Below are 25323 nucleotides of genomic sequence, written 5' to 3' on the forward strand. Positions count from 1 at the left end.
GCTCTTTCCAGAGTTCATGCTGTCTTTTTTGAAGGGCAGTGTTGTTGGGGAAGGTGAGAACCAGGATGAACTAGCTAATTTTGAAGGATGCTTTCCCCAGCAAGTATCTGGCTTGTATCAAAGGGCACAGATGGTGAGGATGACAGACTGCAGCTTTGCTCACGCTGTCATGGTGCTGCCCAGGAGAGGGTCGTGCATGTCCCCAGCAGTATTTCCTTCTTCACGTCTGGCCCTGCTGGGTCTATCTTACTTCTCCCATTGAAGGACTGGGGCATTCCAAGGAGGAATTGGGGTTGAGGGATGCTGGAGGGCAAGTTTTCTAGTCAGGAGATTAGAGCTTGTGTTTTAGGGCATTTGTCATGGAGACATGAGATTAGAGCTGACTTTGAAAGCCTCAGCAGGAAAGTCTTTGGAAGAATTTCTGTTTTTGTGTGTACATGTGTATAGATGTGTACAAGGGCCATGGATGTATATGGAAGCATAGCTCTGTGGGTTTGCTTATGTTTGGAATTAAAGTCCACTTAAGTATTCATGAATGAATAGATACACACATTCAGGTAATTGTGTGTATACTCACCTATGCACGCATATGTGAATAACATTGAGTATGTGTGTGTGTGCACACGTGCATGCACATATGCATGCAGGATTTTTAATTTTCCAGAAGTTGAAGATCAGGGCCCACTCTAGGCAAAATTTTATGTTTGGCACAGTTTATTTTTAATGTCCTGTCTCTCCTTTTTCTATTTCCCCTCTTCTCATACTATTCATTATGATAACGCTACCTCAGCCTGTATATGCTTGTATATGAATGATCTCATTTTATTCTCATCATCACTTTGTGGGGTTGGTAAGGCAGATTATTGTCCCCATTTTACAGACTCAGAGAAATTAATTAGGCTTAGAGAAACTAAGTGACTTACCTTGGGTGACTCAATTGATTTGTGATGGAAGTATGTTTTAAACTTGGGCCTTTCAACCCTCTGCGGTTTATAACCCAAGCAAAATCTTCCATGCCAATTTTTGTCAACTTTTATGTTTTTTCAGCATTTTATTTTCTGTATCAATTAGTAGCTAATGTGATGGGCAAAAAGTAGTTCAGATTGGCAGCTCGAAGCTCTGGAGTTTAGCCCTACATTGCCACTGATTTATGTAATCTTGAACCCGTTTCTTTTCTTCTCTGAACCTTAGTTTCCTCATTTGTAAAATGAAGGGATTGGAAGTACTGTCTGCTCTGTCATTCTGTGCTGTGGAATTTGATTTTGATATATAGACATTGTAGATTGCATTTAAAAGGAGCAATGCTTACTTCTTATATGGACGAGATATTTATAATCAGAATATGCAGTTCTCAAAAACAGTGTAAGGTTGGGGTAGTTCAGCGAGGGCATAGTATTGTGCTTTGCTTTGCCTAAGCTGATGTTCTTTCGGACAAAAAGAACAAATGAATTATGTTTAAAGTACATCCTGAATTGATTTCTCCAGAGTACTGCTGGCTATTCAGGGCTTGTTCTAAGAACATTTTGTCATAGCTTGTGGGTTCATTATTTGTCATAGGCCCGAAGAAGCTGTACCTGGCACTTTCTTCTATAATGGAATTGGGATTGTGGACATTCTCTTGGCTTGGTTCTTGGTGAGGAAGATGTTGGATGTAGTAGAATATTTCTCCTTAATTCCAGCAAAGTCATTTGAACCAGCAAAGTCATGTTCTTCATGGGTCTTTAGGAGTTAATAAAATCAAACACAATGCTTGGTCTTTAAACTTATTTTCTTGCTAAAATCTCCATTGAGTATATGTTTCATATTTCATTAATTCTAAGATATCACTGATTATAAGATGCATCATTATTTTATATACCACTAAAGGAAAAAGGTTGCCAAATAAAACATGAAATGTGCTCTGGCTGGGTGGCTCAGATGGTTGGAGCATCATCCTGTGCACCAAAAGATTGCGGGTTCAATTCCCGGTCAGGGAACATACCCATTTGGGGTGCATATGGGAGGCAACCAATCGATGTTTCTCTCTCACATTGATGTTTCTCTCTCTCTCTCTCCCTTCCTCCCTCTCTAAAAATCAATAAAACTATATCCTTGGGTGAAGATTAAACAAACAAACAAACAAACATGAAATGCCTTTGATTATTGGAAACATCTCTGTTTTAGAGATGTTAATGTGAAAAAATGTGCATCTCAATGAAATATGGTAATTACCTTATTGAGGGAGCTTGAATCTATTATCAGAAACAAGATCCTGTCTTTAATTAGACTTGACATGATTAATGCCTCTCATTTCCTGAGCCTTAGCCTTTCTCTCCCTATGGGGAATAGACATGAATGTAGAGGATCCTTTCTAGAAGCTGGAGCTGCAGGCTGGTCATAATTAGTCATGGATGGTTCAGGACAGTGCCAACCATGAATCCTTTCTCTTTCTTTTAGATTAGGGGAAATTTCCTTGAGCATTCAGGCCTGATGATGATATAGTTGCTGATGTGGATACAGTTCTATCATAGTATTTAGATTTCGACCAGAATGCAAATCTTGTCTCCCGTTTAACCACTCTATGTACCTTTGGCAAATTACTTAACATCTCTGAACCTCAGTTTCCAAATCTATAAAAGTAAACATAATAATAGTACTCAGAACTACAGTGAGGATTAAGGGAGGTAGTGTGTATAATGTGCTTAGCATGGTGTTGGGTCCATAGCACCAGTAATACTGTTCTTATTCTCCGAGCCCGGCACATGCTCGCCTGGATAGGCTTCCTTAGCTCTTAAGAACAGATGAACTGTAATTGTTTACTGACTGAGTCCCTGGTCTTTTTTCCTTTGCAGATAAATTAGCTGAGGATTATAATTCTTCTAACACATTGGTAAGTCTTTATTTTCTCTATTCTGATATGGGCAGGTATGGTGGTTAGGGATCAAGGACAGTGTGGCAGATGCAGAGCCTGGGCTGGGAGGCACTGATCTTGGTCACTCCTGCACCCTAGGGCCTTAGAGACCCTGTCTATACAGGGAACTGCAAAGGAATTGGACTTAATAAACAGTAGGTATCTCTTCCAGCTTTAATTAAAAAAAATTTTTTTTTTAATGTTCTAGAAATACTAACCTTGGAACCAGAAGAACTGGCTTTTAGGCTCAGTTTTTCATTTGCAGCTTTGAACCTTGGAAAAGCCAATTGCCTTTCTTGAGTTTTTTCATCATTAAAAAGAGGATGATACACTTTGCCTTACCTGGCATGTCTTTGAAAATTTGAATTTAGAAGAGAAGCCCCTCTCTTTGGTTTGGGCATACAAAACCAGGATTAGGACTGATTGTTGAGGGGGGCATATTCTGTTCATTTCAGGTGTCCTCTGAAGTTGTGAATGCCCTGTCATGTGAAGGACTGGAGAGTAAAACTAGATGACCTCAAAGGTCCCTCCTCTGCCTCTTTCAGCTTACAGATTCTATTTTCTAGAGCAAAGAATATATTGATGTGTTTGAAAGGATTTTTAAATAGTAAGCTGTGATATATGTGTGTGATATATATGAGAATACTGCTGTTCTTTATACCTGATGTCTCTTGCACGAAGGTGGTTATGTCATATTGATTTACTAAACATTTGCAAAACCCCCACTCTGTGCCAGGTCCTGTGGAGAAGTGGCAGTATAGGGATGAATCAGACATTGTCCCAATGCCTGATAATCTCCTACGTTAGTCTTCTGAGTGACATGAAGGCAACAGCAAACGTTTATGAGGCCAGGGGTTAGGTCTGTATGCATGGCATCTGGCAGGCAACCACTTACTGAATGAAAGGTTGGATGTATAAGAGAAAGTTTCCTGATGTTAGAGTCTGAGCTGAATGAGTTAGTTATCTGGGGTAAGAATTAAGGAGAATTAATTCCAGACAGGGACAGAATAAATAGCATGTGCCAAGACAAGGGGATTCGCAAGGTATGCTTGCACAGGAAATGCAAGAAGTTTGTTATGATTGGAATGTGAAGTGTGGAGGGACTAGAAGTGGGTGACAAGGAAGAGTGGTAAACAGGTCAGATCATGTAGGAGTTTTAACTTGGTCTTAAAGGTAATGAGAAGCTATTGAAGAATTTAAGCAGGAGAGTAGTAAGTTCTAACACACTATTGAGTCATTGTTAAAACACTTTGAACCATGCTTCCAGCAGTGTGGATTGGTTTACTCTGAGGCATTTATACTGTTATCAATTATTAAAAATGTTCTCCTGTCCAGTGCCTGATAGCATACTCAGTCCTTTCTTATTTACTATTTATTTTAATCCTGACAGGAGTTTAATGAGGTCAGTTATTATTTTTGTTTTGTGGTTGATAAAACTGAAATTGAGAAGGGTTAATGGCAATAGTTATCAGATTCCCAGTCTGTGTTGCTTTCCCCTGATTCATTCTTTCATCAAATGGAAGATACATAATTGAAAGATAGGGGAGCATTTGCAAATGTTAAGACCTTTGGGAGGTTCTTACCGCTGTTGAATAGTAAATTACTGAAGGAAGCAGAGCGGTGCTTTGTGGCTCAAATATCCTTATGCTTTTATAGGAGGAGTGACCGCTATCATATATTGAGTGGCAAATATGTGCCAGGCACTGTGCTAGTAACTTTATATATATTAGTGTAATTAGTCCCCACAATTACCTTGTGAAGAAAGTGTTATCATTCCCATTTCACAGGTAGAAATACAGAGTTTCCTGGAGACTTGTAATTAGCTATTGTGGGAGAACTAGATTAGAACTAGGGTCTTCTAAGTGCTAGTCCAGGATTCTTCTCACCATGGCAGGGAACTGAGGAAGACATGAGAGAGGTCTTAAAAAGGAGAGTGCAGTAAAGCCATAGCTATGTTGTTCATTAGTAAGGAGGAAAAGGAGCCCTGGGGCTCAGGCCATATGGCAGAGAGGATGACACCTGCTTGGTAAAAATCTGTACTGGTTTAGCATCTACAATTAAAACCACTCAGGCTGTCAAGGACGTTTTCTCTCCCAGTTCAGAACATTTGTCCCCCTGGCTCAGTACTCTATATTTCCTTACTAGTTGTACCTGAGGGATGTGGTTTCTGTTGTGGTAGCATGTCATTATTTACCATATTGGTTTCATGCAGATCATTTCACTTGATTTGTAAAGTAATTGGACAGGGTTGTTATCCCCATAACACAGGTTAAGAAATTGAGACTCAGAGAGATTAAATGACTTTCTCCCTACCCTCGAATGAGTTAATAGTAGAAACCAATAGAAAATTCAGTTCTCCTGATCATTCATTTATTCCTTCATACTATAGATATTTGCTTAATACCTTCTTTGTGCCCAGGTGTTGGTGATACAAAAATGAATATGCACTATCTCAGTCCTTCAGGAAAAATTAACAACAGACTATAGGGATAAGGGCTGCAAGAGAGGCATACATAATGTACAGTGGGGGCCATATTTGAGGGAGTGATTTATTCTGTCTGGTAGGTAGTACAGGGAAGTTTGCACAGAGTTGTTGGGCCCTAAGATTTGTTCATTTAACATACATGATCTTTAAGGGCTTCTGGCTCTTAAATTCTGTTATTTGTGGCATTGGTCTGAGATCTCAGATTGTATGTCTTTTAGTGCCTGAATTCTTATTTATAAAATGAACAGCTACTGTGTGATAGACTGAGGCTTCAAGTACCAGTAAGGTTTTTGCTCTTGATCTCACAAATTAGTGAAGAATCAGGACACATAAATAAGGATTTATAATACAGTATCAGGTAAACACAGGTAGGGAAAAGAAAAATGCTTTAAAAATTTTTTTATTGATTGATTGATTTCGAGAGAGAGAGAGAGATTTGTTTTTCTACTTATTTATGCATCATTGGTTGCTTCTTATATGTGCCCTGATCAGGGGTCAAACCGGCAACCTTGGTGTATCAGGACGATGCTCTAACCAACTGAGCTACCTGGCCAGGGCAGGGCAATGCTTTCTTGTCTGAGGTAGCATGAACAAAAGCCAAGTTCAGGATCCATTATTTCAGGCCAAAGAACTTGGACTTCGTGCTGGAGCTAAGGAATATTTTAAATAGGGGATTGATATAGTTGGACGTGCATTTTAGACTAAGCTAATATCTTAGGGGATAAAAAAGAATTCTTAGAAATTAAAGATATTAAATAAATAAATTCACAAGGATTAAAAATTAAATACATATAAGGGTGAATTAATGATATAAACTATATAAAGACAGATGGAAAACATGAGAAGAAGGGACGGGGGTTTAGGTGAGGAGATTAAAGAAGAATTAGAGAACTGAGGCACAAGGGTGAAAAAATAAAGGAAGAACTTGGAACCCTCATAACGGCTGGTGGGAGTGTAAAATGGGCAGCCTCCGTGGGAAACAGTCTGGCAGTTCTCACAAGGATAAGCATAGAGTTACCATTTGACCTAGCAGTTCCACTCCTAGGTATATATCCAATAGAAATGAAGACACACATTCACACAAAAACTTGTGCATGAATGTTCATACGAGCATTATTCATAATAGCCCCACAGTGGAAACAACCCAAATGCCCATCAATTGATGAGTGAATTAAAAAATATTATATCAATACAATGAAATATTATTCAGACATGAAAAGGAATGAGATACTGAAAATGACACAATATGGATGAACCTCTCAAACTTTATGCTAACTAAAAGAAGCTAGAAACAAAAGACTATTTGTTGTATGAGCCCTTTTATATAAAATGCCTAGAAAAGGTAAATTTATAGAGACAGAAAGAAGATCCTTGGTTTCCTAGGGCTGGGCATGGGAGTTTGAATGACCTGCAGAAGGGCACAGGGGAACTTTTTGGGGTTATGGGTATGTTCTGAAACTAGATTGTGGCAATCATTGCACAAGTTTATAAAATTAATAAAATCATTGAAATTGTATGGATGATTTTTTGGTATGTAAATAGTACCTTAGCAGCATTGAAAAGTAAAAATTTTAAACTGTATGTAAAACCAGTCAATTCTCAGTATACATTTTAAATAATATAGAAATAAAAGGAGTTAAAAGTGAACATTCCTCAGGGATACCTGGTAAAGATGGCAGATTGAACATAGGCGTCTATTCCTTTAAATCTCACTGGAACTATAATAAAGGAATGGTCTTTTAAAGGCATTAAACCTAGAAGGATGGAGAGAACAGGAAAAGAGGCAAGAGCAGCAAAATAGGAGGCAATGACAGATAGAGATAATCAGTAACCGATGCAAGGAGCCTGGGTCCAAAGCTGACAGTGGGCAAAGCTGATCTATATATCTAGGCCGCAGAATTCGCAGAAGGCCCAGAATTGGTAGCACTTCTGAAACTGGAGATGAAGTGGAGCGGGAGGGGAGAGTACATCAGCAGATGCAATTAAAGTTATTTAAGATGCCGTTAGATCCCTGAATCTCTTCCCCTACTCTACACCACTGAGTGATTGCCCTTCTCTTCCCTAGCAGAAAACTGGAGGTTTATTCTCTGGAGAAGACAAAACCCGGCGAGGCTTTCTGGATAGGATGTCAGACACAGTTAAATATAAGAGTATCATATCAAAAACAGGACAATTAAGTGAATATATGCATACTGAGTGCTCACCCTCTCTGCTTACTAGGCTCCTAGCATACTAGTAGTCCAACTTTTATTTTTAAAGCAGATTAGAAGGTTCTTCTCTGGATCTGACCAGTCTAAATTCTAAAGACAGAAGAGGGAGGTTTCTCCAAATGGTCCAGTTGGATTATTCTGTAGTGTTACTCACAAACAAACAAACAAAAGAAAACCTAGATTATGGTGATGATCACACAACTCTAAAAATTTATTTAAAATCATTGAATTCTTCCATCTGCCAGGAATATTCTTTTCCCCAGTGAGTCCCATGGCTCGCTCTCTCAGTTCACTCAGGCCACTGCTTATATGACTTCTCATTAGAGAGGCCTTTCCATAAGTATTCTGTCTAAAGTAATAGTTCTCTACTCCCAACCAGTCCCTACTCTCATAGTTTATCTTATTACTGCTACCTAACATGTTGGTTAATTTTGACTGTTTCCTCTTATAAAATGTAAGCCATAGACCAGGGACTTAATTTTTTTCTTCAAGATAGCCCCAAACTATAGAAGAGAACCTGGTACCCAGCGAATGAATGAATGTGTTGAAATCACAAACAGAGATTTGTGGTGATTAGACATAATGATAATTTAATTGATTCTTTACCTCTTTCTAGCTCCTTACCACTTACAAAGTGTCCCTATACCCTCCTCGTGGCCCTCTGAGGGAGGCAGGGAGCTGCTGTCATTATCTCCATTTTAGAGATGAGAAACTTGTGGCTTAGCATAGGACAGCGTTGCTCAAGGACTCAGGGATAGGAAATACAAATTTGGGACAAAAACCCATATCTTTTGATTCTGGTGGTTGTTAGTACTTCTGCCCAAAGCTATCACCTAGGAACACAGAATGTGTTGCTAAGGAAGATGATGAAATCGCCTTCTCTACCAAGTTGCAGGGAGCAAACAAACCTAGAGTTAACAGTATACATCAGGACGCCCCAAGGCCACAACCCTATGGTGAAGAAGCAGCCGAGTTATCTTAATTACCATTTTGGGTTCCTAGTTAAATGTTGTTGAGAGGAATAGTGGAGAGAAAAGAAATTAGAGCAGAAAAATATCAAAATATATACTTTGACAGAGAAAGAACCTCTAGTGGATTTTAGAACTGAAAGTGACCTATTATGATTATATCACTACTTTTCCTCTACATTCCTTAAGTGATGAAACTTGAGACCAAAGGATCAATTCATTGCCTGTGGCCACTGAAGCTCATTGCTTACGTATGCCTGACACTGTCAGTTTTTAAGTTATGCCCAGCACCAGAGGTCCTGCTAAAAATCTATGAGATTGCCAGTTTTCCTTACCTTAGTATGTCAAATGTGGTAGAGGCCAGCTTGCCACACAGCAGCAGTAGCTCTAGTCTAGTATTCCACTAGGTAAGTTTTTCCACTTATCCCCGGTCATTCTGGCTCCCTAGTGTCCCCTAGAGGCCCCAAGTGGCAGGCAGAAGGAAACTCACCCTCTGTCTCCTACGTAGATCAGATGATGAGCTGCTTTAGGCCATGGGCCGACCACCTTTTTCATCTTTGTATCTTTATGTCAACAGTATCCATCACAGTATCTTACTGAGCACAAAGTAGGTGCTCTGAAAATATCTGAAACTGTTGAATTATATCCATATATATTAAAATATCTCTATTGCCTCTCTGGTCCTGTGCTGTAATCATTTAATCTCTATCAAACATCTCATGTTTTGGAGCTACTTTGTCTCTCGAATCTGTGTTATAAACAGTAACGGTATGATAGTGTTACCTGGACTCGCCCCAAACCTGCCACTCTTGGCCCAGCTTTGTTACAGTTTGCGTGTGAAAATCAAGTTGCTGATATTATAGCAGATCCAGTTAGTTGTGTTAGTGAGGTTCATTCCGGACCGGGCAAAGCTTAGTGAAATGGAGAGTAGCCAGTCTAGGGAGAAACTCATTGTTCTCTTGAGACAAGGGGCTCTGGGTGTTCTGTATCTTCAGGTTGAGGTACCCGAGGACATAATGAGTGTGTAAGTAAGTTTTGGTAAAAAAGGAAAATGAGAGGCAAGAGCCTGTCTGCGCTTCCACTAACCATATGAGAAAGGAGTAAGGAATTATAATGATGAACTTGGTAAAATTTCAAACTTTTGATCCCTTCCCTACATTTAGTATTTTATTACCTGTTCAGTGTGGAGAGTAAACTTTATAGAATAAGAAGGAACTAAAACTTGTCTTCAGGGTGTGTATTGGGGAAGGCAGGTAGAAAAGCTGTAAGCTGGCTTCCCAATCCATAAATTAGCTTTGGATGGGAGAAAGACTGAACGGATAGTGGTAACTAAAAGAGAGGGAAGCCGACTGAGTTCCTGACTGGCTACGCAAAGATGGAGAGCTCAAAGGCTGATGTGGGTTTCAGAAGGGGTGTCAGGATGGGGTTTCTTTGGGGAGGGGTGGGGAGATTTCGATTCTGGTAACTTAAGTTCCATGTCAGCTGGACCTGATGAATCTGGCTTTTTCTCCGCTGTACAGAATGTGAAGACTGTGTCTGAGACCCCTGCAGTACCACCAGTTTCAGAAGATGAAGATGATGATGATGATGCTACCCCACCTCCAGTGATTGCTCCACGCCCAGAGCACACAAAATCTGTGAGTCTTTGGGGACGTGGACAGCCTTGTGGTTTACTGGAGTTTGGAGAGGGAGAGGGGTTGATACTCGAGGCCTAGAGGTTTCATAGTCTGGTGGTGGTCATTAGATTTTGGAGTTGGTGAGATCACTGAACCAACTTGATTGAAAGGTACTTTATGATTAAAGACGGTAAGTCGAATACATACATATTCATCAAGGGTTTGCAGGTAGTCCTAAAGTGTCCTAAATAATTGGTGTTTATACCAACCCAGCCCTCATTTACTTAGTCTGTTCTCCACAGACAGGAAGATATACAGAATTAATGTTACTTAGTGCAGGACTAACATAAATTATTCCATTCTCCCGGGAAGCAACAAATTAGCCGGCTGCAGATCTCCTTCTCTGTTAAATGTGCAGCGTTCAGTCTCTTGGAACATCATTGATGATACTGAAAGACCCAAGAGAGCCGATAAATACATTAGTGCTATTAATATGCTGGATATCCGGATGCCGGATATTGGCAGTGATTTTTATTTAACTTCCTTGGGGGTTCTTCCATCTCAGAATAGCCACAGTCCTACTCTCACTTTGCACAATATGAGCCCCATGCCTTTTACTTGATTTAGCATAAGTGAGCACTGACCTATCATCAGATGATATTCTGCTAGTGTTTTTTTTACTTGGGCTTTTTATTATGACAAGAGCTTTGTAATGAAAGAACGATCTAAGGCTTAAACTCTGTGATAATACAAAAAACAGCTACCTTCGATTAGGGAGGTGTTTAAGCAGAAGTTGGTTGACTGACTGTGGGGGATGCTGGGGAGGACATTCAGGGGGATTAGATGACCTTTTAGGATGAGGACTTATAAACAGAATCCATGGAATCACCCTTTTCTGTAGGTCCCAAAGTCACCTTAAGGAAAATGAGCTTCAAAATTGGAGAGTTGTCAAGATACCTTACATTGCTATGGCCTTTTTTGTTTTGCTGGCATGTGCATTTAAAAAAAATTTTCCCCCTACTAAATCATGAACTCCTCAAAAGTAGAGGAAATATATATATATATTTACAGTGCTTAATATAGTTCTTGGCAGGTATCAGAAAAGCATTAAGTAATGGATGAACAAATCAATAAATCTGACCTTCATAGCATTCCTTTCTAAAAAGGCACTGTTAGTTCCTAATTTATAGAAAAAGAGATTGAGATTTGGAGAGGTAAATTGGTCTACCTAAAGTCTCCCAATAAGCAATAGAGCCAGGATTGAAAGCAGGTATTTTATTCTAAGTCCAGGTTCCTTTCCACCATAGCACAGTGGCCTTTTTGTGTGGGCAGGTCTGTGCTGGAAGCCAAAGAAGGAGACTATTTGAGAAGGAAAAGGCAGGGTTTGTACCCTCAAGGAGCCATGTCAGGAGAATTGAAGAAGAAAGACAAGGCATGAAAATACAGCCTTAGGTGACAGGGAGACCCTTTGTCTATAGGTATAAGAGTAGAAAATTAGAACGACATTATGCTGGTATAGTCAAGAAAGAAGCTCTAGTCTCTGATCTCACTGTCTTGACTTAAGTTCTCTCCTATTAAAATCCTGTCTATCCTTCAAGATCCAGCTGATGAATCCCATTTATTTATTCATTGATTCATCAAACATTTATCTAAATGCATGCTTTTTATTACACAACTGGTTAGATACAAGAACTCAGGGAGGAATGACACATTCACTGTCTTCATAGAGCTTATAGACTAGCCAAAAGATAGTTGTGGTATTTTTATGAAAAAAATCTGATAAATGCCTCAAAGGACCTTCTAGGGTAAGGGAGTATAACTTATCTGAACTTCAGTAGCATGTAGTTTGCTTATTTTTAGATGACAGTTATCCCTTTCTGCCTTGTAGTTATAACTTTCTCACAAGACTTGATTCACAAGAGGATGGGGCAGCATTTTGTACAGTGAGGCAAAGAGTAGATTCTCAGTAAATGTGTGTTAAGTGAATAGGAAACAGAAATAGCAAAATGTTAAAGGCTCAATATCAGTTGGGCATGATTTCAATCATTTCACACATTGATTATTACTACAACAACCCCATAAAATAGGTATCATTAGTATCACCATTTTACAGATGAGGAAACTGAAGCACAGAGGAGCTAAGTAACCTGCCTAAGGTCATACAAATGGTAAAAATAAGAGTTGGGATTAAGCCCAGGCAGTCAGGTTCTAGAGTCTGTGGCGCAAATGACTACACCCTACTGCCCCTTCAAGAAGGACAATTGTAGTTCCTTCTCTGCAAGGGTTCAGGATTTAAAGAGGGAGTAACTGAAAAGAAGATAATGTGTTGTAATAGTAGTGCAAACGCAGTATATTCATTTCAGCTTGGGAAAGAATAGAATTTTGAGATGAAGGGGATTTCCATCCAAGGATAGAAACTCCTTTAAGTCATTTCTGTTGAGAGTTGCCCCACCTGTATTGAATATCTTCAGTGTTCAGACTCTCACTAACCCCTTGAGAGCAAGGAAGTCCAGTCCAGCCACAGAGGACGGGCCTGGCACAGAGGAGGAGGAACATAGATTTTGACCTGGGAGAAGGGATGCATTTGTTGGAATTTGTTCTTCTGTGGATGTTCTAACACACATTTAGGAGAGGCTCCTGAGCTTCCCTATGCTAACAGAGGCTGGCCTTGTCAAATTCTTGTACCAACAACGCAGGTATACACGCGGTCTGTGATCGAACCGCTTCCTGTCACTCCAACTCGGGACGTGGCTACATCTCCCATTTCGCCTACCGAGAGCAATACCACTCCTCCAGATGCTCTGACCCGGAATACTGAGAAGCAGAAGAAGAAGCCTAAAATGTCTGATGAAGAGATCTTGGAGAAATTACGTAAGCACTTTGTAGCTTTCTGAACCTTCCTCCGCCGTGTGATTGGTCGAGCACAAAGACAGACTTTTGTTGCTATGAAGATCTCGGTCCTAGGCTTGCTGTATGTGGCTGGCTAGCTAGGCTTGATATCTTAGCCACAAACTGTGCTGCTCCTCACCCTGCCCTTGTTCCCACCTCCCCTGTCTCACTAGCCCTGATTGGGTACCACATTAGGGTGGGAATGTGATGAGAGAGAGTGTGGGTAGCTCACTTCAAGATCGAGGCATCTCTCAACCTAGGCATGGGTTATGGAGATGATAAATGGCTTTTATCTAGTGAATAGTCTGTAATGTTGTATTGAGAAAGACTGAGGCCTTGTCTATACCTCGTGGGAAAGAGTGCTGTGATTGATTTTTTTAAAATATTATTTGTATGTTTGCCATTGACCTAGGAGAAGACAGATCTGCCATCTTGGTTGTAGGAAAAGAGGGAAGGGAAACTAACATTTTGTGGGCTTGTGCTATATACCAAATGACAAGCAAGGTATTTTCTTGATTTTTTTTCCCCATTTACCCCTCATATTAGCCTTATGAAGACACACATTATAATCCTCATTTTTTTTTTTTTTTTTGCAGTTAAGGTATTTGAGGCTCAGGAATGCTAAATACCTTGCCCCAAAATCACACAGCCAGAAAGTGACAGGGCTGGGGTTAGAGTATGACTTAACGCTCCTGTAATTAGAGCAGGCTGCCTCTTGCTCTCAGGTGGAAGCTAAGATTTTATTTTCTTTAACGGACATAAGTGGGGATCTAGCTTGTTTCGTGCTCTAGTAAACTGCAAGAGAGTTTATGTTAGAAGGAAGAACAGTGTGGGTCTATGGGCTTGAAAAAAATCATTTGGCAGGGACTTTGGTTTATTCTTTGTACCTGTTTACTTCTAAAGAGGATGTGATGTGACCGATTTGGCCAAATCTGTGAGGTGGCCTTACTTTCAAAGGCTGAGGTTTCTGGTTCTCTAGCTTAGCAGCTCTCAATTTCTTCCGTATAATTCTTGTTTGACTTCTTTAAAAAAAAATCACTCTCTTAAAAATTTCGCAGAGCCCTTATGAAATGATGAAATAAGAAAAGCCACTTACTTAGTCATCTTTTTGCTCCTATATGTAGCCTGAACCAGATTTTGAAAAAAAATTAATACTTAGAATTATGGAAAGCAGACTGCCGTGGTAGCTAAGGACACTTGGGTTGAGGCCCCAGCCCTGCCACAGAATTGGGACTTGGGCAATTTCCTACTGTTCTCCGGGCCTCTTTTTTCTTATCTTTTAAATGGAGATGTTAATACCTGTCTCCTCTGTACATCAAATGAGATATGATATATATGTATATGAAAAGTACCAAATCTTAGTAATCGGTATTACCAGAAAGCACTTTGGACTGGGAGACTGAAAACCAAACTTATCTTAGCCCTGACACCAAATTGCTGTGTGACCTTAGGAGGAAATATCTTCCTTTCTGTGGGCCTCAGTTTCACCATCTCTAGAATGCAAATCATGAAACCCGCTGAACTCTCTCATACCTCTTTGTCTTTGCAGTTGATTGATGTACTTCTTGCTGTAACTGCTTCTTAGCTTCTCTCCCTGACTAACTCCTACGTACCCTGTATCAGTTGGGATATCACTTCCTATCTGAAGCCTGTCCAATCTGTATTTGTTCCTCTTTCTGTACCCCCTGGCTGTCTAGCACAATCATCATTATACTTTCATGGAACTTTATGCTTGTCTGTCTCCTCCATGAACTTGAGCTTCCGAGAGCACAGTCTTATCTGCCTCATATATCTCTTTATTCCTAGCACTCAACATAGGGCTTAGCACATAGGAAGGAACATATTAAATGAATAAGTGTTTATTGAATGAATGAATTTAAAATGAATAAGTGGCTGTTAGGAGTTTAGAAATGGAATAGATTACTATGAATAAAAGCGTAAGGAGATGAAACTTTTGGATGGAACGTACGGGGGAAGCTAAGGACTCCTTAGTATGGTTTCTGGGTATTGGAGGTACATTTGCCAACTCCAGGGTTTGGGGAAACATGGGACCTGTTTTGTATCTTGATTTGGGAAAAAAATGATTCATGGTCTCTCTTCTTTTAAAGGGAGCATAGTGAGTGTTGGTGATCCTAAGAAGAAATATACACGGTTTGAGAAGATTGGACAAGGGTTAGTAGGCACATTTTTTTTTCTCTGGAGAAATGACTTAAAATCATGTGTACTAGTGTATGTGATTTTGCTTTTGTTTTGCCTCTCATAAACCTTGTTTTTTCCACTTCAGCCCTCACCCATCTGAAGGTGTTATGTTAGGCTGACTTCAGGTTCAGCAGAATTATGCTTAATAGGAGAGATATGTCATTAGCTGACCATGTTGCTAAAAATATCCCTTTAGTGAGAATTGAAAAACCATTTATTTTCTTAGCATAAAACATGCTTCTGAAATTACAGCTCTGCTTTTCCGTATTAACCCTATTTACCTGGTACTGAGATCTATCAGTACCAATATGAAATGGAAGACACTGAACTGCAGAGCCTTCTGCTAGTGTAATGGGATCTGTTTTTCTAGGTGGGTGGCAGAATTTATGTCTTCTGCTCTCTGGTTCCTTTTCTGCATCTTGTATGCTGCCCTGAGTGTACTGAACTCAGCAAATCTTAATTGAGTCCTGTTATGTGGTAGGCACTGGGACTATAGCAACAAATCAGACACAGTCTGTACCTTCAAAGACCTCATGTCTGCAGTAGGGGATAGTCAAACAAAGAAAAATATAACGCAGTTGACCCTTGGACAACACAAGTTTGAACTGCATAGGTCCACTTACATACAATTTTTTCAATAAATACTGTTCATGTATTTTCTCTTCCTTATGATTTTCTTAACATTTTGTTTTCTCTAGCTTACTTTATTGTAAGAATATAGTATATAACACATATAACGGGCAAAATATGTGTTAATTGACTGTGTTATTGGTAAAGCTTCTGGTCAAAAGTAGGCTATTAGTAGTTACGTTTTTGAGGAGTCAAAAGTTATACATAGATTTTTGACTATGCAGGAGGTCAGTGCCCCTGTGTTGTTCAAGGGTCAGCTGTATACTGTGATGTCTTAAAAGTGGCTATTATTTTGAGCAAAAGAAGCCAGACATAAATGAACAGATACTCTATGATTTTATTTATATGAAGTTCAAGAACAGGCAATAGAAGCCAGGAAAATTATTGCATCTGAGAGTGGGATGTTGGTTGGGCAAGGGCCATGAAGGAACTTTAAAGGGTGATGTTGGTGGTGAATACATGGGTGTATACATATTGAAAAATCATCAACTTGTTCACTTACGATTTGTACAAATTACTTTAGGTAAGTTATATTTCTATATGAAAAAGGAAAATAATGAGATTTCTACAGACCTACAGAAATAGCTAAAATTAAAAAGAAACTGAAAAAAAAAGTATCTGGCTTATAGAAAGCTCTCATTGTTAGTTGAATGAAAATGTTGCTAATGAAGTCACAAAGTTTTCTGAAAATAAGACACAGTATTGTATAATATACTGATGTTTTATTTGTATAGCATTCTACAGCTTAAATTTGTTATTTGCATCTATTGTTTAATCTTTAAGACAACCCTGGACTTGCGTGAATCTCATTTTTTTTCCTGGTGGAGTGTTTTTGCTACCAGACATGCTTTCATGAGTCTGAACTGGTATAAGGTAGTTAACATTTGAGAAGAAAGTAAGGGTAATCTGATATGGCATTTCCTTTAGCTAATTACATTATTGAGAATGTAGCAGAAAGGTACACAAACAAGTGTAGGCAAGTCAGGTCCCATCTCTGGACTTCAGTTTCTTCATCCATAAATTTAAGGAAGAGAAATTGTAGATTCTGGGCCTTTCACGTGCAAAACTTCTGACTTTCTTTTAATTCAGATGTGTGAGGTCCTTAAATAGGCAAAGTCTATAAAATGTGGTTTCCTTGCTTATTTGACAGGTCTTGTTAGTGTAAGGGAGGAATGAAATATTAATCACCTATGCTGATGCTGTCACATTCCATGATTTAAAAAAAAACAAATGTCACATAATTATAATGAATTAGTGCTACTACAAGCTTTGCTTATTCTTCCCTTTAAGGCCTGAAGATTTTTTTTTTTTGCTCCAAAGTTCATGTCTAATCATGTGTGTATTCAAGGTAGAAATGATCAAGTGCTAACCAGTGAGCCTGAGTAGCTTTCTAGACTTCTGTAATCACAGAGATATAGCCCCAAAATGTCCATTCCCCAAGGCCTTTTAAGAATGGTGCATCTAGTAGGATGGGCAGGGAAAGTTAGACACCAGCTTTGTGACAGGTGATGGCTAGAGTTAGGATGATCGATCAGTCAGTGGGGAAACAACTGCCAATACAAATAAGCCAATCCTTATGTGATAGCCCGTATCTTATGATCACAGTTTTTTTGGCATATAGCTGGGGTCCCAACTAAAGAGTGGTGGTTAGGAAGCTGGTGACCATAATTTCTAGCTCCAAGGCAAACTTACAAATGACTTTTCTCCCTGAATTGTCCTGACTTCCCTGGGAAGCATAATCTCAGGGTTTATAGAATGCTTTTTTTTTTCATACATGGAATTAAATTTTTTCAAATTGCATTTTACATATCTGACATGTGACATGTAAAGTTACAAATATTGTTGCATATCATCACCTACAAATATACAGGGTTCATGGTTATAGGCACAAAATGAGGTTTTAATTATTTAGGGTAGACATGATTACTTTCCTAGCATTATTCCTAGTATTTCTTTCCCTCCCTCTCACTCTTATTTTCTTTGTGTGTCAGAGTGTGTGTGTGTATGTGTGTGTATGTATGTATATATATAAATGTATATATAGTGAGGGGTACAAATATCAAATTTTCTGGGAGCATATGTATTTGAAAAGCATATTTAATATTTTATGTTTGAAAAAAATGAAAAATACAAACCTGTTTTATAATACCAACTGCAAAATAAAATTCACATGTTCTCTTGATAGCATAAATAATTGATTTAAATTCTCTTATACACTCTTATCTTCACTTTGCAAATGAGGAAAGTGAAGCTCAGAGAATAACTTGCTCAAGATTATATATCTAGTAGATACTAGGTAGAAGTTTCAGATTAGAACTCAGATACTAGAGCCTGTATTCTCTTTACTAATTCATACTGCGTCTCAAATATGAGCAGGTAGAGGTGGGCAGTGGGGATGAGTACTTTTGCTGCTGTTATTATTAATACTTGCATTACCAGATTGTGTGTACAGCTGCATTTGACAAATATCACTTCACTTAATACCTATGTTTTTTTCCCCGCTCCCCCCTACCTGTTTTTCAGTGCTTCAGGCACTGTGTACACTGCAATGGATGTAGCCACAGGACAGGAGGTGAGTATCTACTATCAACTACTGCTCCTTCAGCTCTACTGTTTCTTTTTATTTTTGGTTAAATTTTAACCCTTCTTAGCTCGGTAGGGACAATTTTAGTTTCTTACTATAGCAGGTTAGGACCAAACAGAAGAGTAACAGTGTGAGACTACAGATTTTAGAAAAAGTCACTGTGGCTACAGTGTAGAGAACAGACTGGAGGAGAGAAGAATGGAACAGCTGAGTCCGGAGGTTATTATGTAACTTCAGGTGGGAGGTGACGGTTTGGACTAAGGTGGTAGCATCGTAACAAGCGGAGAAGTGGATGGATTTGAGAGGCACTTAGGTAGATTTGACAGAATTTGGTGATTGACTAAATGTGAAGATGACTCACGAGTAACTGATATTAATTAAGGAAAATGAAAAAAAGTTGGAACTATAGGTTTCAAGAAGTTGGATGCTGCCTGAGTGATTTTGTGGAACTGCCAAGTGAATAATTGTTTATACAAGTTTGGTGCTTGGGAGAGAAATCTAATACAGAAGATATTTAAACAGGTTTCTTGACTCATAATCCAGTTGTCCTTCCATTGCTCTGTGCCCAGAACTTTAGTAGCCATTGAAGCCCTCATTTGGAAGCACCTCTTTGTTTTTCTCATTTCATTAATCTGGGAGAACTCTCACCTTACTGCCAAGGCCTGCTGACCAAGATCTTGTCTTCAGCAGAAGGAAGCCATGAAGGGAATATCGAATACTTGGGGTTTCCTTGCATATTATATATATATGTATATATATATTTTTATATATATATAAATTTTAAATTTATCTTTATTGTTGAAAGTATTACAGATGGTCCCTTCCTCCCCCCTCCATTGACCCTCTCCACCCCGCTCTCGTGCATTCTTCTCTTTGGTTACAGAGCAGGAATGATGGCAGGTGGGCAGTGGATGGAGCTGCCTGGGCATGTTCATAGGTCAAAGAGTACTGGGGCTCAGGGGATGAGAGAGATACCTCTTATTCCAATGAAAATAGAGTTGGGCTCCTCTGAGGAAGGCTACTAGGAACTGCTTATATCATTTGGTGGTTGAAATCCTCTGGTACAGTGGAGAAGTCATCATGGTTCACAGGGACAGGATATCTCTCACTGCACTATCGGGAGTCTTTTACAAGGGTCTAAGCCAAATATTGAGGCTCCGTAGAGGGTGAGTCAACTTTAAAAAAAATATCGTCATTATGGTTAAGGATTTATTAATTGTTCTTTGAGGTAAGATTTTAACAACTTAAATGTTTACCTTTAGCTACTTATAGAACCTTGGGCAAGTCATTTGACCTCTCTGAGCCTGACTTTAATTTATTTATAAGATATACATCCGTACCTCACACAAGTGTTGAAAGAATTCAGTAAAGCAATGCATGTGAAAATATATCATAAACTAAGAATTACATATTAAGTTTTATTTCTACATATTTATTCTATATAGCCTTTACTGAACATTTGCTTTATGCCACACCTAGTGCTAAGAAGAACTATGTGAGAGATTCAATGCCATGCAAACACTAAGACGTTAAAACACTGTCTAAATAGCTTTTCTGTTGCCGTGAAGGTGGGAAGATCGGGGCTGGCTGAGGATGGTGGAACTCATTGTCCTCCCAGCCCATCCACCCTCTCCCAAAGGCCCTCAATAAAATGGTTTGACACTCCTGCCCCCCAAATCATATATAAATGCGAGAGACCGCACTTTCCATTGTGTCCATGTCAAAGTATTATAGTGCTAACAGGAACCTGTGTTAAAATAATTGTGCCAATTTTAAATATGGTAAATTGGAGGCAGAGATAGAAAAGAGGGGTTATACCAGTCCTAAAAAGAACTCTGTGAGGTAGGTAATAGTATTTCCTTTTTACTGATGAGGAATTTGAGGCTCAGGGAATTTAACTTTTATAGGGTTGTACAGTTAGCAAGGACTGGGTTAGAAACTTTTGATTCTAAAACCTAAACCTGTGCTTTGGCCACCGCAGAGCTCAGGTTAGACACTAGGGCCCCTTGTCATGTTTCTGGCCTCCTGGGACTTATAACCCTTAATGGGAGGCAGGCTCATGGTGGGCAGTTCCTGGAAGGCCTGGAGGCTGCATGTGTGAGAAGCTGGCCACAGGATACAGAAACTTGACTTAACTATGTGCCTGCCTTGTGGTTATAAAACTATGAATGGAAGCGAGTCCATTAGGGTGGCTAATGCAGTGTGGTCAGGAAGGCCTCATTTCCTGCCCCAGGGAGTATAAATCTTTAGTGGAGTTGGCAAGATACTCTCAGACTGTGAGTGAGTGTTTATTGGGGGCTATCCAGCTGGGAAGAACAGAGCTATTGTTTGTCACCTATAGGGAGATTAGCATGTTAGTGCTGGGAAGTCCTCCAGTGACGGATTCAACAATTATTATTATTTTTTTATATCTTTATTGATTTCAGAGAGAGGAAAGGAGAGGGAGAGAGAGAGATAGAAACATCAATGATTAGAGAGTCATTGATCGGCTGCCTAGCCCGCAACCCGGGCATGTGCCCTGACCGGGAAGCGAACCCCAATCTCCTGGATCCTAGGCCTACGCTCAACAATTATTTTTCAAGCCCATTTTTCTAGAGGGAATACATCGAATAGAACAGACTAGACGAGGCTTTGGAGTCATATGGCCCTGTGGGCATTGATTATGACTTTAGGCAATTTTCTTGTAAGTCTTAAGCCTCAATTTTCTTACCTGAAAATGGAGATAATGATTTTTACTTGGCAGGGTTGTTGTTAGGTTTTACTGAGATAATGTAATTAGATCACCTAACATGGTGCCTAGTACACAGTAGACATTCAATAAACAGTAGAAGTGGGAGGGTGGTTGGTTTTTGCTGCTGTTCCCGTTGATGTTGTCATTCTTGCTGCTCTGTGCCGGGTACTTATCAAATGCAGTCATTACTATGATTAACATTTCCATTGTTGCCTTTATTATTTAAATGTCTTTTTGTATATGAGTAACACATTGGCCACTATCTCATTTAGTCCTCAGAACAAACCTGTGAGCAAGGGAGTCAGAGTTGGTATTATTTTCCTCAGTGTATTGGTGGGGGGACGGAGGCTTAGAGAGCTTGTGATTGGTCAAGTTCAGTAAGTGGCAGACTCAGCCCTAGAGCTTAGGTCATCAGAGTTCAAGTCCGGTTCCTTTTCTGTTATAGGAGCACTATCTGCTGGCGTGAATAGGAGGGATCTGATTCGGTGAAGGGCATGTAGCCTAGGCCATAGTAGCTATTACAAACGATCCCTGGTGTCCTGCCACTGCCTCTATGTTATCCTCTGCCTGCCTCTGTTCTTTCTGCTGCCAGCAGTGACTTCTGTGAGGTTCATAAGTACTGTCCCATCCTTCAAGATGGCCTGGGGAACTCCAAAGGCATTCCTATGGCTCCAAATCTTAACATGTGTTATAAGGGCTTACTATATTTAATATAGTATGTCTTCAGATTAGTGTGTTGCCCTTCAGACATATGTATGCAAGTCAGATATCCTCTCTGAATCACAATTTCCTTATCTGTCAGAAAGGGTCAGTAGTAATGCCGAATTCAGTATCTCTGAGGATTAAATGAAATAAACTTGAGAATACCTTAGATAGTACCTGACACAGAAAAGATGGATACAAAAGTGCCTTGGAAACTAACGTATACCTTCTATTTGTTTTATGTGGAAACTGATTTATTTCTATAGACAAAAAGCCTGTCAATATCTTTTTTTATACACAAGTACCTGGTCCACTCTGATTTGTCTTTCCATACCAAGTTCAAAAGTCATTTCACCCTTTCTGAAGGCCTCTCTACATTTCCACATGTATTTCTGTAGCACTTTGTATGGACTTTTGTTATAGCACACCTCTTTTATACTGTGACTGTCTTAAAAGTTTTTTGTTTTTTTTTAATATAACTATTTAGTAGCAATTTGATTCTCCAACTTTGGTATATATCAGAATCTCCTGGAGGCCTGGCCAGGCGTGGCTCAGCTGTTGAGCATAGGCCTAGGATCGAGGAGATCATGGTTTGATTCCTGGTCAAGGCACGTGCCTGGGTTGCGGGCTCCATCCCCAGTCTGGGGCGTGCAGGAGGCAGCTTATCAGTGACTCTCATCATTGATGTTTATCTCTCTTTCTCTCCCCCCTCTCTCTGAAATCAATAAATATATAAAAAAGAAAAAAAAAGAATCTCCTGGAGAGTTTATGAAAATACGGAGTTTCTGATTCAGTAGGTCCGGGTAGGGCCTGAAAATTTTCATTTCCAACAAGTTTCCAGATATTGTTGATTCTGCTGGTCTGGAGACCTCCACTGGTCTTGTTAATAAGTTGTAAATTCTCCAAAGGTGAGACTATATCTTATTCATCTCTGTCTGCTTAGTGTTTAAGGTCTGGTACTTAGTAGATGCTCAGTAAATGCTGAGTAACTCTAATTGCGTATTGAATGTACTCTGATTTCAGGTGGCCATTAAGCAGATGAACCTTCAGCAGCAGCCGAAGAAAGAGCTGATTATTAATGAGATCCTGGTCATGAGGGAAAATAAGAACCCAAATATTGTGAACTACTTGGACAGGTATGGACAAGTCCTGTCCGAGAGACAGGGCCTTTGGGACTGATGGATGGTGGAATTGTTAAAGGAGAAGCCTGCATCAGCACTCAGAACTGTCTCCATTGAAGAATTGTCTGTGATGCTTCGCTCTGTGCCTCTGACCCTGCATATTGCTGGACACCTCTGACTGCTTCACAATCTTTCTGGGTTAGGCTGACCCCTACAACCCTGTAGCTCCTAACAGCTGGTCATAGTACTGTTTGTTCTGCCTTAGGGAAGCCCTTGAGCCCATCTGCCTGGGTCAGACCTGTAGGCCTTTAAATCATTCTGCACCCCACATCTCTCATCATATTCACCCCCCTGAATAATTTCTGCGCTTGTCTGTATTCTCGTAAAATGTGACACTCTGTATTTTTATTTCGGGTTTGACCAGAATGCGCACTGGGACTTTACCTTTCTTCTAAATGCAGCACAGCCTGATGATTTCATTCATGATTTCATGATTTCATTCATTATTTAGGAGGCCTGTTTCATTGTTGACCCTTAGTAAGTTTATAGTCAGTGAAAATCCCTGATCCTTTTTTTTTTTTTTTTTAAACGAGCTTGCATTAAGCTGGTAACGTAGAATATTTTAGATGTCTTCATTAAATCTCATTTTGATTTTTTCAGCCTGTTGTTTCAGTCCATCAGAATTCTGTTCTTAACATAATAATAGTGGTTGTAGCTAGCATTTGTGTTACACTTTACTTGTGAGATTGAGTTTATTATCTAAGAAACTGAGGTACATAGAAGTTAGTAACTAGTCCAAGACCAGTAAGTCAGTAAGTAGCAAATGAGGGTTTTGGATTTGAGTATTCCTAGCACCAACATCATGCCCTTTTCATCATGTCATGTTCTTTTCTCCCATATATGAAAAAAGAAAATGCTTGCCTGGGTTTCAGAGACAGCACAGGGGGAGGCGATACTGGATTAAGTCTTGGACTTTAATTCCTTTATTCTTTATATATTGCATTGCCAACTAGATTTCATTTCTGCCAGATTTCTTGTTTTGCATCCAAAACATAGGTAAGCTTCAGTATCTTTAAAGAGGAAAGGAGTTGGACTTTGACCTCCCCAGCACATGATGTTGATAGCTGTAGAGAACAAAGCTTTGTCCTTTTGGGAGATGATTGTGTATGATGTGGCTCGTGACTGGCTCTGAAGAATCCTCTGAAAGTTATTACCTTCTCATCTCTTTTAAGAACTTATTATACAGAGAATATAGCTTGGACAAACTACTGAAGGCTATAAGTATACCAGATGTATTTCTATGAGGGGCTCAGGATAAGGCAGAATGAAAGCTGTCCAATACGGGTACGGCCTATCCCATAAAATAGTGAGTTCCTCATCGCTGGAGGTAACTAAACAGTAAAATGCATGACCACGTTGTTGAAGAAATTTGTGTTCTGGGAATAGGATTAGAAGATTTATAAATTTATTGATTATGCCTTTGCTGGTGTATCCAGAAGCTTAAACTGTAGAATCAGAAGTAAATAAAGCTCAGCCCCTACCCTCAAATAGCTTCTAGTCTACTGTAGAAAAAAAGTACATGGGAGCTCCTGTGGGAGGACAGAAGTGGGTGGCCTTAACCTGGGCGTTCAGTGAAGGAATTGCAGTGGAGAGTATGTTGTTTTTTGGGTTTTCCCAGAGGAGAACTTCATCCATATTTGTTCTTCTCCAAATACATGATGCTCTGAGGCTTTACTCAAGCTGTGATTTTTGAAGGTACCTTGGCACAGTGTGTAGCTACAAAGTGTTCAGCACAACCTGAATCTGGACTTGCATTGTTTTAGATCTGTGCCCAGGTAAATGGACTCTGCTTTGTAAGTGTCTGCAGATAGTCTCTTGGACCCTCATATTTCTCCCCCAGTGAGTCCAAATTGACAGATGTCTTTTTGATGTTCTGGGAGAGAGGCCATAAATGTACAGTTTTTTGTGTGTGTGTCAGGGAAGAAATAGGTTCACGTCCGAGGAGGACTTTATACCAGTCCTGAGTTCTCTTTCGGTCCAAGTCCCCATAGTCTTCTCTCTCAAAAGAGATTGTTGAAGAAAGACTTAATTTGTCATATTTATTCTTTATGGAAATTAAAAAACTATAAGACTTTTAATTATAAAGAATACAGAATCTTATGGAAGGAGTACTAGATTCATAGTCTCATAGTCAAGAGAATAAAATTTCCACCCCCTGGCAGTGTCCCCATCTACCCAGCAGTAGCCCCAGTGGCCAGATGAAGAGAAGGTGACATAGCACACAGCTCAAGCCAAGCC

At 39.6% G+C, this 25323-nt stretch overlaps 1 protein-coding gene across 1 annotated transcript in view; it reads left to right on the plus strand.

Moving 5' to 3' along the window:
* Nucleotides 1–25323, plus strand: part of PAK1 (p21 (RAC1) activated kinase 1) — a 51006-nt gene that overhangs the window by 12422 nt on the left and 13261 nt on the right. The window contains exons 4-9 of the mRNA XM_087821643.1: nt 2832–2869; nt 10074–10190; nt 12866–13040; nt 15167–15230; nt 18411–18459; nt 22928–23040. Of these exons, the coding sequence (XP_087677769.1) occupies nt 2832–2869; nt 10074–10190; nt 12866–13040; nt 15167–15230; nt 18411–18459; nt 22928–23040 (556 nt within the window). The remainder of the gene's footprint in view (nt 1–2831; nt 2870–10073; nt 10191–12865; nt 13041–15166; nt 15231–18410; nt 18460–22927; nt 23041–25323) is intronic.

The sequence above is a fragment of the Miniopterus natalensis genome, chromosome 11 (genome assembly GCF_054644295.1).
Source record: "Miniopterus natalensis isolate mMinNat1 chromosome 11, mMinNat1.hap1, whole genome shotgun sequence".
NCBI lineage: Eukaryota > Metazoa > Chordata > Mammalia > Chiroptera > Miniopteridae > Miniopterus > Miniopterus natalensis.